The sequence below is a fragment of the Ptiloglossa arizonensis genome, chromosome 3 (assembly GCF_051014685.1).
Source record: "Ptiloglossa arizonensis isolate GNS036 chromosome 3, iyPtiAriz1_principal, whole genome shotgun sequence".
Taxonomy (NCBI): domain Eukaryota; kingdom Metazoa; phylum Arthropoda; class Insecta; order Hymenoptera; family Colletidae; genus Ptiloglossa; species Ptiloglossa arizonensis.
This window is the reverse complement of record NC_135050.1, coordinates 7676136-7690401: the sequence shown is the minus strand read 5'-3', so window position 1 is coordinate 7690401 and position 14266 is coordinate 7676136. Positions and strand designations below refer to the sequence as shown.

The 14266-nt window shown below is 37.5% G+C and overlaps 2 protein-coding genes across 3 annotated transcripts in view; one reads left to right on the top strand and one right to left on the bottom strand.

The window, feature by feature from the left end:
- Siz (Brefeldin-resistant Arf-GEF family protein schizo) overlaps window positions 1–14096 on the bottom strand; it is a 107558-nt gene extending 93462 nt beyond the window's left edge. For both annotated transcript variants that reach the window (XM_076307746.1, XM_076307750.1), the window contains exon 1: window positions 13575–14096. In XM_076307746.1, coding sequence (XP_076163861.1) covers window positions 13575–13804 — 230 coding nt within the window. In that variant the 5' untranslated portion in view covers window positions 13805–14096. The remainder of the gene's footprint in view (window positions 1–13574) is intronic.
- On the top strand, window positions 5999–9209 carry LOC143144527 (uncharacterized). The gene is made up of 2 exons (XM_076307032.1): window positions 5999–6178; window positions 7568–9209. Exons 1-2 carry the CDS (start codon window positions 5999–6001, stop codon window positions 7742–7744), a joined length of 357 nt encoding a protein of 118 aa, XP_076163147.1. The 3' UTR covers window positions 7745–9209.
- Window positions 14097–14266: the final 170 nt, after the last annotated feature.

Genomic DNA, 14266 nt, shown 5'->3' with positions numbered 1-14266 from the left:
TAGTTCGCGTTTACAATTGTTATCACACTGATGCACGTACAACGTTGCTTCGAAGCTTAGTTGGTAGGGAGAAAAAAATTATTTTCGCATAGTTAATTCAGTTTAGCGTGTCTTGTCCCAAAGTCTTATCTTTAAGCGAGGAATTACCGTATCACGAGGCGTTTTCGATTTTGGAGCATATTAGGGTTAAGAAATACCCTAATATCTTTTTAATACCCTGATATGCATGATGGGATATTTTCCAACCCACCATGAAAAATTAAAATAACTCCATACAAGTTGCACAGTGAGATTGTTAATACTCCATCTCGTAATAAAAAATCCTACAGTTCATATTAGTAACAGATTTAAAGAGATTTCTGATATGACGTATCTAGTGAATTCTATTAGGTTCGGAAAGTCATTTTCAAAAATGCACAATATACAACTCAATAAAATGTTTATACACTCTAAAAAAATCGTGTTTCATTTTCACCAAAAGGAATAAAATGACTTTCCAAACAACCTAATAAATATCTAATTAATCTATTTTATACTTTTAGTAATTTTCTATAATTTCACGTTTAGCAACTGTGCCTGAAAGAGTTAAGTAGAGGCAATGTTGGAGGAAATTTTATTCGACCAGGACAGTGCAACCCTTACCAGAACTAAACCGTTAAAAATGAATAAAATTCTCTGATTAACTTGAATAAACATTATCAGAAATGTTGATCTCGATTATTTTCAACGCCCTGTAGACAGAATATCGTGTCGAATTATGCAATCTCCGATCTTGAACGCGAACATGAACACGATCGCGAATTTAAATAACGATCACGGAGAATAATAAATCGAATCGAACGAATTTTGCGTAAATAGATTTGCGGGGACGCGAAGGTCGTCTCAAGGTCGACACGCGTGCACACATTCTCGTATTTTGTTTAAATTAAAATAATCTTTTCGGTGTGTTCCACTTCACGTTAACAATCGTTCTACTTAACAGAAGGGTATTTCCTTCCAGGAATCTCGGAGTGACGCCGGTTAAACTTAGGTCAATATTAAAACTTGGGTGGCATGGCCCGCGGATCTTTTTTTGTCCACCTAATCTTTCGTCTAACTTTAGAACCGTACAAGTGGGCCACTTCCAACTGGAAGTGCACAAGAGGCAAACAGTTTCCACGAATCGTCTTACCCGATACAAGTATATCTTTTTTTTAACATCGTACACTACATAGACATTAAATCGGTTGAAAATAATTTTCCCCGAACGATACACTATGCCACGTCCTTAGATTCGTTTATTTATTTACCATAGGTGTATCGGTGTGTCGATCGATAATGCAGAGCCAACTTTTTTTTATTAGGTGTGTAAATTAATCCTCGGCCTTTCTAAAATAAATTTAAAGTTTATTTATAAATAATCACACTTCAATCTTCGAAATAATTTCCGGCAGTTTCTGTACATTTAGGCGTCTAACGTGTTGTTTTTCGAAGACCATCATTTTTATCGGTATTTTTTAAGGTTACGTTACACGTATACATTACTACCCTCACGTGACGAGAAAAAAGTTTAGTTTAAACAAAGACCGAGAACTAACTTAGACACCTTATGTATTGTTCGTTATATCTTTATGTTTACACAATTTTCAAAGTGTTCCCAATAAAAATGATTCGAAACACGATCTCCGATAAATCGTTCGTTTAGTTTTTCCAAAACTTATGAATATATATCGGGTTGTTCGGAAAGTCATTTCGTTTTCCAAAATGGAGAATATATAATTTAATAAAATGTTTGTATACTCTAAAAAAATTGTGTTTTCTTTTCACCAAAAAAAAAAAAAAGAAATGACTTTCCGAACAACCTAATACGATCAAAAGTAGTTCGAATAAGGTCGTGTTCGAATTCGTTTTCACCGAGAGAACCTAACCGATCTATTGGTAAAACTCTCGCGGATGTACAATGACAAATCTAAAAAACCGGTAAGTTTCGTTAAACGATGAAATTCTCTCGTACATGTCGTTGAATAAACATGAACGGAAAAGTGGTTGGAAAATCCTGCGCAAAAATTGTCACTCGAAGGCAAGACTAGATCCCAGTGTTCGCGATGTAGAAGCAGCGTTTAAATAACAGACCCAGGTGCGCCAGGAATTAAACAGTCACTTCCAACGGGACAAAGAAACGCGCAATTCAACTGAAAACAGTTTCGCGAACTCCTCGTCGTCTCAAAGGACGCGTTGTAACAGAAGAGGCCCTCGAGTCCCTCCGCCCCTACGGTGATCCATTGACCAACAAAGCGCTAATCCCGATGAGAGTATACCGGTGATTTCACCGGCAGGTATCGAGAACCACCGCGTCATTACGCTTTTCATTAAGCGATGACAGATGCGACAAGGGCTGCGCACTCGCGAGCGAGTGCACCGGTGCGCGCAGGTAAACTGCAGCTTTAACGAGCGCTTCAGCCACGAGTGCACTCGGCCGCGGCCGCGGCCGCTTTTTCTAGCACCCTCCGACGACGACGGTGAGCAAGTAATCCTGAAACCGGATAATCCGTACGGGAATAATCAGATTCCACACCGCGAGGAGATTGCTCGCCGGAACCAACGCCTCGCGCCACGGTTCCGACTCGCCTAAGAACCGACACCCCGCTTACGAGTAATCTCGCGCAACGTTCACCGAGGAGAGGGCAAAACTAAGGAAGATAAAAAATAGTACTCTCAACCTTTGCATTATTAATGATATTATGGGCGTATGTAATATTTTGAATAGAAATTTTATGAAATTTCTATAATTTTCAATTTAACGCAAAAATATATTGTTCGTGTTGAGGAGAGTCGCCTCAGGACCGACACCCCGCTTACGAGTAATCTCGTGCAACGTTCACCGAGGAGAGGGCACTACTAAGCAAGATAAAAAATAGTACTCTCAACCTTTGCATTATTAATGATATTATGGGCGTATGTAATATTTTGAATAGAAATTTTATGAAATTTCTATAATTTTCAATTTAACGCAAAAATATATTGTTCGTGTTGAGGAGAGTCGCCTAAGAACCGACACCCCGCTTACGAGTAATCTCGCGCAACGTTCACCGAGGAGAGGGCAATACTAAGGAAGATAAAAAATAGTACTCTCAACCTTTGCATTATTAATAAAAGACTATTCGCGTAATCTGCGGGCATGTATATTGGCTTTGGGTATGTATGTATTTATGTATATATTTTGGGTATTAATGATATTATGGGCGTACGTAAAATTTTGAATACAAATTCTATGGAAATCCTCAAATTTTCAATTTAACGCGAAAATATATTGTAATCAGCGGTAGTTTTCGTTTTGATGCGGAATAGTGAGTCGTTCATCGTGAAGGTGTTAATTTCTAAGGAAAGTTGTACTGACGGTATAATTGAACGATAATGTTTCTACGGGTCCGAGAAGACCCAAGCGTTATACGACGAGGGTTAACCGAGCGAACGAGTTCGAAGCGCTCGGGTTATCGAAGAGGCTTAATTTTAGATCCATTCTCCGCGACGTCGATTCCTCGAGTTCGAGGGCGTTGGGGTTTTGTTTTGGTTCCCATTTCACGACATCCACCCGGGGTCCATTTGGTTTTTACGGTACTCGTTGAATTATTGTACGTTTATACCGACACGGTTCGCTTTCCAAACTGTTTTCGACTTCTTCGAAGTTAGTCATTGGGACAGTGGTCGCTTCGAAACATCCGTACTCCGTGTTAATGAATCATCGAGCCATTCGAAGTTACTTTCGGTCGTGGGTGTACCAACTAATCCCGAGATAGACGAAGTAATGATTATTTTATAAAAACGGTTATAATTTAGAAGCTAGGTGAGACCAAGTTTTACGAAACACCCTGTACAGTTTAACTAGTTCAACGATCTTGACTCTCGTTGGTAGTTTGAGTTTTGTAACTTTCTCGAAGCAATGACCTGATTTTCGAATTAATTCAATTAATAATTTCATCGGGTTCGCTGCATCGGTGTTTTATGCAATATGAAATGAAATACCGAGTAAACGAAAATAATATATACAAAGTAAAAGTAGATGTACATGTCCAGGACAAACGTAAGGTAGAATTACACGATATTGTTAACAAGATTAGAATTTTTGTGTAAAAATTATATAAGCAAATTTTGATTTAAAAAATAAATAGTACAAGAAACTTTTAAACTGAAAAATAAATAGTATAAGTAAATTTCGATCTAAAATACAAGCAGTGTAAAGAAATTGTCATCTAAAAATTACATAGCAATTTTAATCTAGAAAAATGAATAGAGAATACTTGAGTATTGTAACGTTTCTCGAAGCAATGACCTGATTTTCGAATTAATTCAATCAATAATTTCATCGGGTTCGCTGCATCGGTGTTTTATGCAATATGAAATGAAATACCGAGTAAACGAAAGTAATACATACAAAGTAAAAGTAGATGTACATGTCCAGTACGAAAGTAAGGTAGAATTACACGATATTGTTAACAAGATTAGAATTTTTGTCTAAAAATTATATAAGCAAATTTTGATTTAAAAAATATCTAGTACAAGAAACTTTTAAACTGAAAAATAAATAGTATAAGTAAATTTCGATCTAAAATACAAGCAGTGTAAAGAAATTGTCATCTAAAAATTACATAGCAATTTTAATCTAGAAAAATGAATAGAGAATACTTGAGTATTGTAACGTTTCTCGAAGCAATGACCTGATTTTCGAATTAATTCAATCAATAATTTCATCGGGTTCGCTGCATCGGTGTTTTATGCAATATGAAATGAAATACCGAGTAAACGAAAGTAATACATACAAAGTAAAAGTAGATGTACATGTCCAGGACAAACGTAAGGTAGAATTACACGATATTGTTAACAAGATTAGAATTTTTGTGTAAAAATTATATAAGCAAATTTTGATTTAAAAAATATCTAGTACAAGAAACTTTTAAACTGAAAAATAAATAGTATAAGTAAATTTCGATCTAAAGTACAAGTGGTGTAAAGAAATTATCTAAAAATTATATAAGCAAATTTTGATTTAAAAAATATCTAGTACAAGAAACTTTTGAACTGAAAAATAAATAGTATAAGTAAATTTCGATCAAAAGTACAAGCGGTGTAAAGAAATTGTTATCTAAAAATTACGTAGCAATTTAAATCTAGAAAAGTGAATAGAGGATACTGTTATCTGCGAAATGTACGAGGGAATTCCTTAATTTGTTCAGAATATCTATGAAAAAGGCGCGAGACGGACAATAATCACAACAGTTTCTTTCATCGTCCAAGGAACGAGGTGCGCGTCTTTGAGACGCGTTAAAGCCGCCGAAGCGTCTCGAGGTTAATTAGAAACGACGTCGGAGGTTAATTTTCGTTGCACAGCGAACCGTTCGGAACGCGTGGCCTCTTTCATTTTCTTTCCTCGAACGGCAACGCGCGGATCTCGTATTCCGAAGCGGGATAAAAATAGTTCATTTCTCCGTGGACCACTGCAAAGAGAACTTTGGATTTTTAAAGCCGAATGTGCTCCTGCTCGCCTCTTCCGTTTTCCCTCTTTCCTGTTCGGTTCTCTGCCCAGGCCGTTTCCGTGTAAAGCGTTCCCCTCCCCACCTTCATTCATGAATTTTTCATTTTCCATAGTCCTCGCGTGCGTCCACGGGTTATTCCCACTAGTGTCTTCCGTGGAGTAAGGGGGAGAAAAAATTGCAAGAAAAAACACAACCGGGGACATGAATTTTCATATTAATTTTCTTCGAATGTCACGATATCCACGCACCGAAGCGCTTTAAATTATAAAATAATGAGTTTCGTAATATACTGTGTACTGTCTCGTTTATATAAAAGAAAATATAGTTTGTACGGAGTCGAATGTACGGAGTAAAGTTTTCGCGTACGAGGCTCCGTTTCCGAGAAAAAATTACTTTGAAAATATTATATATACAAGATACGTATGTACGTGTACTAACTGTAAGTGTTGAGTTGACGAACCCCTCTGTTCGTGTTTGTATTTATAAACATGAGCAATGTCGTTGTGAACATAAATATAAACATGAGCAATATCGTTGTTACTACGTACTTACCGTTGATACGTAGTACTAGTCTTCGTTTAGTCCGAAACAGTGGTATTAAGCTTATATACGAACACGAACCACGAAGTACAGTTGTACAGAATCCACAGAACTCGGACGATAAAAAGGTATTTTAAAAATTAATCTTGGCAATTCGATAACTCTTTCAAATTCTACATTTCTGTTTTCTTTAAGTACACTTGTAAAGAATTAAAAAAATAATGCGTTTAAAATAAGAGAATCGATATTTTCTACTAAAATTTTACATTTTTTTTTCTTCAATTACACTTGTAAAAAATTAAAAAATAATACATTCAAAATGAGGGAATCGATATTTTCTACCAAAATTTTACATTTCTTTTTTCTTTAATTACACTTTGTACGAATTAAAAAATAATATATCAAGGGTAAAAGAATTCATATCTTTTTACTAGAAACTTGACATTTTTCGTTAGAAATCATTTTATCAATATCGAATATAATTCTTTGCAATATTGACGTTTATGGTATAGACGTTAAATGCTTATTTGTTAATCTCACCCCGCGTGAAAATTTATTGCTTCTTAAAAGGGAAAATAATTGTTCACATAGTACTACCAACATTACCAAAATTCTTGCTGCAAACAGACACATTTTAATCGAATATTCTGGCAAGTATCGATCGATTCCATTTGAATATTGCTTTTGGCTTACTCGACGTTAAAATAAAGCGGAATATTAAATAAAGAAAATTCATTTCTACGTGCCTTGATTCTTTGCCTAGATTTTCATATTCAAGCAATAATTTTTGAATATTTAAGTATACTTCTTAAAATTACGACTACTAAATAATTCTTTATAATGCTTGTCAATAATTATTTTAACAAAATCAACTTTCGGGTTTCGAGATACATCCTAGAGACCTAGAAACAGCGTGTTTGGCACCACTGGTCTAAACTACCCGAGAATACGTGGACACGGTCCTTTGTTTAGAAGCATGCTATGGAAACGTATCCGCTACAGAAAACCCTATCCAAATCGTGGTCATCCCGAGAGACACGTAATTGCAAAGACAGAGCTAAATCTTCTCGAATGTATTTCCTTTTGGTTTGTTTGTAATGATGATTTACGCGATGCTCGACGAACACGCGATAACATACAAAGTAAAGATATCAAAATGGTGACAAATTAAAAAATACATACAATCCGCTCCAAGAACTGCATAATAATTAATTTCAAACACCGTGATTGTGTGATTGTGTACCAAGCAACACCCTCGTTGACAAAACGAATTTTAAGAAGTAACAATTCTATCCTTATTTTCATGAAATCATTCCACTCGTAAAGAAGTATAATAATAGCAATGAAAACAAATGAAGAGTGATATTGCACGTGTTTATGAATACAAACATGAACGAAAATAAAGATTCTTTGACTCGAAACTTACAGTTAGTACACGTGTACCTGACAGATTTCCCCAAAATGAAGTCTCTTTATTCTACATTTCATTATTTATTTTTTCCATGGAAAAACACCAGCTGTCCAATTGTACCACGATTGCAGAGATATCGTGTGTATTTAAAGTTGAAGTTTCCACGAAATTTCCATTTCGAATGTACGTATTTTATAATGCGGAACAACGTAGCTGGCAAACGCTCGTCGATCGGTATAAGTCGTACGGTGAACGCCTATGGGCGTTCGATGCTCGTGCTTAGTAAACGAGACTGTAGGATTTCCGCCGGGTATTCGCTAAGCATTGAAACCTTAGCACTAAAAAAAAAAAAAAGAAGAAAAAATAGGATTCGATTGGAGATTAAGTCGGTTGAAAATTGACACGAAACCAGATATAGAAGCTCGAAGACCGTAAATATTATGATCCAATGGTTGGCAAGGTCGAATGCTTTTGTAAGTCACTGTACATTAACGCCTACTGTTTAAAAGGAGAAAAGACTCGGTAGAGTTTACTCGCTGTGCCACGAAGCGATGCGAAATGAAAAAGGACACATCTGTTACACGCGTGTAGGTTGTCGACCGTGCGAAACAGCAATTACTCTGTGGCCATTCCGCAGAGACAAATCTTCAGCGAATCGTCGAGGACGTAGCCATAGCAGCAGCCATCGGACCGACACGTTCCCTCCAGATGTATGGTGGCTGCACGCTCGTGAAAAATATGTAGGACAGCGCGCGACTACGAGTTCTTAGAACCGTAAATCTCCTTTCGGCCACGTGGTGGATCTTCAGAAAACCCAGTGGTTTTGTTACGGTTCTCCTGTTACCCTCGTATCTTTTCCGCGATCCTGTGCTTTTCTTTCAGAAAGGAAAACCCTACAACGACACACCGAACGATATTTACTTCGCAGAAAGAGATTTGAATATTCTGTTCGATATTGTTGCTACGTGAACGAACGTAATGTTAAATGAAACATAAATTGGTCGTATATTTTTTTGGATAGACTGTATACTTTTGGAACAGCCTGTATACGGAATATTGAATTAGCTTGTATATTTGCTACTTCAAATAAGAAAAGAATGTATTTGCTGATAAACGTTATACGGTTTCCAAGAGATTACGCTATAGTGGCGATACATTCTCTGTAGGTAATGGCGTGGAGGACATTTGAAAGTCAACTTTGGTTCTTTGGAATTGAATAGATTCGAAAAGGAAAGATATTAAGTTTCGCGTGTTAATGTTACGTGTACGCAATTTCTACAGATAATTTTATTACGTTAAAATTAACGAGCACCGTGATAACGTTTTGTATTTCGATCCTCGAGTGGCTTTCCTCAATTCGATCGCAATATCTAAAAATTCGACGATTATCGTTGGTTTCTTCGTACCGTATGATTCATTTGCGATAATAATTTTTATTCGATTCCTTTCTAATACAATTACCATTATCGTGGATCACGCGTGTACCAAGGAACACCTGTTTCTCCCCGATAAATTTGTTTGTCCGTGTCATAGCAGCTTCTGTACGCGTCTATCCAGCGTTTGCAAAGTAAACGACGTTAAGGCTACGTAAATTTTCGAGCACAGATTCGAGATAGTCACGACCTCAACGTCTGAATAAATATTAATGCACACGCTCGTGGCAGAAATCTTGAAGGAGAACGAAGGACTCGTGGAAAGTTACGTGAATTTTCATAATTTTTTTTTTTCCTTTTCTTCCAAAATTTCATTCGCGCACGTGCTTCTAAGATAAGTACTCAAATCCTTTGGTATCTTAACAATAATTTAAAAATACCAAAATTCAGTACAAATATTAATACTGTTATTAGAAATAATAATAATAACAATGTCTTTACCGTATCAAGATCATACGTATTAAGAAATGACATTACTAAGAAAGAGAAAGAGATGAAAATAAAAAGTTATTGCATAAAAGTAAAAATAAATATACGCTCGGTACAAATGTACGTTCTTATTAATCTAACCTTCAGCAATAAACTGCTACATATGATTCGAAAAATTCTCTCTTTTAAGCAATCTTTGTACCAGTTCGGATAATAGAGATTTCGTTGTACTGGGGTGTGAAAGTCACTGCATTAAAGCAACCCTCTCCGTACAACACCTGGTAGGGGTGGTTTATCGTGTGACCTAACGGGTGTCGATTGCAGAATCGATATGGCAAAGTTCCAAAAATGTTCGAAAGTACGCGTCTGTATCTTTCCTAGAGAAGGTCACAAAAACGCGACTCCCGCATACTGCGACTCAACAGTCTTAGAAGACTCGTCGTTTTCTAACAAACCTCGGGTATATGACGTACATTACGAACTTTAAACTTCCTGGTGTCGATTAACTGCGACCATTGTCACTCTTACGTACGACAGAACATTCAAACTATACAGCGAGAATATTTATAAATGTTATAAATAGATTTATAAAACGATGGCCAAGATGGCGGTATTTTTCGGAATAAATGTATTAAGGAATGGTATATACCTGTTCTAAAATCGGTCGTTTCAGAGATATTTAGCTTCTAAAGAAGCGTGTAAACACTTTCCACTGTTTGTTTATACTCGAGGGAACGAGACACGCGACGTGAAAAAATTGTCCACGTTACACAGCAGATACGACGAAAGTTCTGACCTCCGATCGGTAAAGAACGCCATCATCGATCACGTTCCGCCAATGAAAACGCGGCTGGCGCCGGTCGGTGCATCCGCGCTAGCACAGACAAGTTTAGTATTTATTTCTTTTCTTATTATTCCAGTTAAACACGGAACGTAAGAGTTATTTTTAGAAACCATTAACGCGTTGCTCGATTTTCTAAATTATATCTGAAAAAAAAAAAAAAGATTCCGCGACTCGTCATCATCGTTGATTTAATGTTTTAACCGCGTCGCAATTTAAGACAGGATCGCGTCTATTTTTACCCGGTCTTCTTATAGAAACGACCAATTGCACGACGATAAAACCGCTATTAAGGAGAAGGGCGTTCCGAGACTTTCAGCGTGCTTTGATATGACGGAACTAACGATCGTGTTCCGAAGTTGTTGACATTGGATGCACCGCAAGGGATGGAAAAATAAGAAAGAAACGAAGATAAACGCGTGAATGTGTGTCAAATTTCTCCGAGTTTCCAATTGCGGCAGGCCAATTACGATGTGTTGGATATATTTGACGTGACCGGTTAACCTCGACGTACTTGCACAATATTGCAACCGAAAGCGTTCAGTTTTTTTAGCGCGCGCGAGATCATTCAAACTGAAATCACTATCCTTTTCGACCCGTTCGACTTCTTACTCGACCAGTAAATTACCGATACTTATAGATAACTAGTGTTACGCTCGTCCAGAAGATGCTGGGTAATTCGGAGAAACATGCCATATCTAGCGAAGGCGCGTTCACACATGCGTACACTTGCGATTTCTCACAGAGCAACGCGCAAGGTTGAACACGCTTCAAAGTGCGTATCGTCCGCTTGAAAGAGAAAAATGGCAGAAGCGAGTTGTTCCCACAGATTGAGTCAGACGGATGCGACTATAATACGTCTCCCGAGTGCTCGCGCTGCTACAAAACTAATTAATCATTTTGTGGAACGCGAGGTGAAGCCATTCCACAGTGTTCCTGAAATTCTCTGTTAATTGGGAAATCCCTTTACGAAGCACGCTTGGAATATGAATCACGATCGAATTGATCGTCGTCTTAAAGCTTGGAGAATGGTTATTAAAACAATTTTATTTACAAAATATCTAAAAAGTCTTTTTAAGAGGAGAAAACATTGATCGACATTTGAAACTTGCAAACGTTTAAAGAGTTTTAGTTTCGAGGAATACACAAAGAGATTCGATATACCTTCGTACCTTCGTTAGTTGTAGGTTAGGGGCCCTACACGACTTCGCGTCCCTCCTCGCACCATGCGCCGGGCGGAGAACGTAACGTGACACGATATCACGTGTATAGAGTAACGAATGACAAAGTGGGGGTAGAGCCTTGTCCCCAGAAGCTATTCTGTACAATTTAATTGGTCGAAACTTTAACAATCTTTTGCGTGGAAACGGTGCATTTTCGAAGTATGGTCTTTTTTGAATTTTTTATCCTTTCGTCGATTAAAATGCATATAACTCCAAATTGGGCTAATAAAGGCTTAGATATTTATCTCTACCTGTGCATTGTATTTGTGATGAAATATCACGAAACTCGCAATAAAGACTGTAATCTCAAAAACAGGGATCGTACGGAAGTACAAATTACAAATGCTTTTATTACATTGTATAAACACACCGAAGGCCACGTTTTTAGTTTTTATTACGAGAAATACACGTATCAAATCGATTAGATCGATTAGATACCGAATAAGTTGTACAGTTAGCTTTTCCCGAATTTATTACAGGTGCACATCATTGTCTGAATGCTACGATTTTAGATAACGCAGTGCAATTTAATGATCGACCCAATTTCTGGACGAATAACAATGTAGCATGAGAGGTTTCCTGTGTTCTCATGTCGCAATAATCGATAGGAACAGCAGTCTGCACCAAGGTTAATTGTTGCTCGACTATTAGTCACTGTTATCCATGATATATATACTGTACACTTTTCTTTCTTTAGTGTTGCAATACTTCAATAATATTGAAACCTAGATAAAGTATTAAAAGCTTAATAAATTGCTATATCGATAGAGTATACTATTTTGAAACCTTTTCTTTCGGTATAATTCATAGAAAAGACTGATGTAAAATTTTTAGGAAAAATCTTGTTAAATAACATAATTTTTAGTATATTTTGTAAATCGGAAAGCAAAAATGTTCGTCATATTTAACTAAAATATTAAGAACTTAGAGACATACATTTTTAATGATTGTTACAGAGACTACCAGCAATGTAACAATAACGTAATTGCTTGAAATTCTCCGAAAAAGAAATGGTATCGGGAAATTTTATAAATAATACAAATGGTAAATTACTTAGAAATAGTAATGTGAAATCGAAACATTATCTGCAAAACACATTATACATTTTTGCATTGTTAAAACGTTTACGTAATATGCATATACATTCACCGGATAACAAGAAGTTCCTCTTAAATACGTTATTACATAACATAATAATTGCTGGAATAAAATTAGTCGGGGAAACTGGTGCATAACTTTCTACAAACGGGAACTCCAAACTCATTATATCATATTATTACAGTCGCTTTAAACAGGCGAAGCAAGAAATTTATTCTTTCATTAATTTCGTTTTGACCATTTTTATAACGTTAGAATAGCAATTTCCTACACGATATTTGCGAAAGAGTACTTCGAGCTATATAGAACCTATACCCCATCGTATACTCATTTGGTTTTCATTAGTTACGAGAAGGCAGTGTATAATGGCCACCGGTGAATTGAAATCAGTTACACGCTCAAGTTAATTTTATAAAGGTATAATAAATTTCTTAGAACGCGGTAATAAACCTAACTAAGCAAGGAATTCTAAAGAACAATATAAACTTTTCATCTACAAAAAAAAAAAAAACTATTAAAACCACACTGCGAATAATAGGGTTCGATATCCCCGACAAGCGTAATAGATTGTACGAGGCGTCAAGTACATACATTCTTATACGATCACATAGTGGCTCGAAAAGGCGATAATTCGAGACGCTGATAAGTATCGCACGAAAGACACCAGCGAAAAAGTCGCTGATACATTATTTATACAACATCGTGTTTCCACGTTCCGCTGATACGCGTATACGCAACAATGCGAACGCTCGACACAGCGAATTATAATGCGAAACCTTCACCTACGCCAGTCGCGCACATAACCGTATCAACACGACCGGCGTCAACGTTTCCTCGCCGTCGGTGTCATTCAGCCTATCGTGAATCCTACGCTTCGAATAATAATTCACGCCTAGAGCGCGAATCTATGAATCGCAAAAACGTAAAAACTTAACAAATGTATGAAATTAAACTTGTTTTCAAACAAAATGTAGTGGTTTGTCGACTTAACAGGAAAGAATAAGATACCTCGTTATCCGGTGTGAAAGGTTAGAAATTAAAAGTATCACGATAAATCGAAAATAAATACAAAAACAAGCGCATAGATACCTGTCATCGTGGAGGCGCTTTAGGTCGGTCATCTCGCGCTCAAACTTAAATTTTGACACCTCACAGAGCAGGGCGTCCCGTTCACCAATGACCTCCGTGAGTTCGCGTTGCAGCCTCTCGATCTCTGCATATTGCCGGCTGATCAGTTGATTCTTCTCTTCGAGGATGCTTTCGACGTCGGGGTCCAGGAGACCGGCCGGGTCACCGACACTACTCAGTACCGCACTCATACCGTTTGTTTACTTTCACTGAGGCGCGCACACACACGTTTCGGTCGACCCTGTCTCGTTCGGTGCTTGCTCACCTCGCGAACGTTCCTTTCGGCAATCAGCGTAATCACGAACTGCACGCGCATCGGCTATCAGCACGCGGCACAAGCAGAACTGCCCCCGGCCCCATACCAGCGCGAATATCACACAGAACGGACGATTTGTCCGTGAAAAATACACGATAATCCATCGACGACGCAACACCGTTTCATCGCGTACTCGCCATCTTGCGTCTCTTACCACCTCTCGCTCATGCCAGTCCCGATTCACGATCGTTCCTGTTCCAATTCCACTGGATCGTTTGTCCAGAAATGTGGCGCCAATGGCGCATGCGCACCGCCCTGGAACTGGAGTAGTTCCGTGGGGTGGGCAACGCCATCTGGGAACGAAAGTTTAAACTGATTCGTATTTTCCTCTAATTTA

Bases quoted from the DNA above. Each gene is read 5' to 3' on its own strand.
- LOC143144527 (XM_076307032.1), top strand. From the start codon at position 5,999: ATGAGCAATGTCGTTGTGAACATAAATATAAACATGAGCAATATCGTT. The intron at 6,179-7,567 runs GTATTTTAAAAA...GAAAAACACCAG, and splicing joins AGAACTCGGACGATAAAAAG to CTGTCCAATTGTACCACGAT.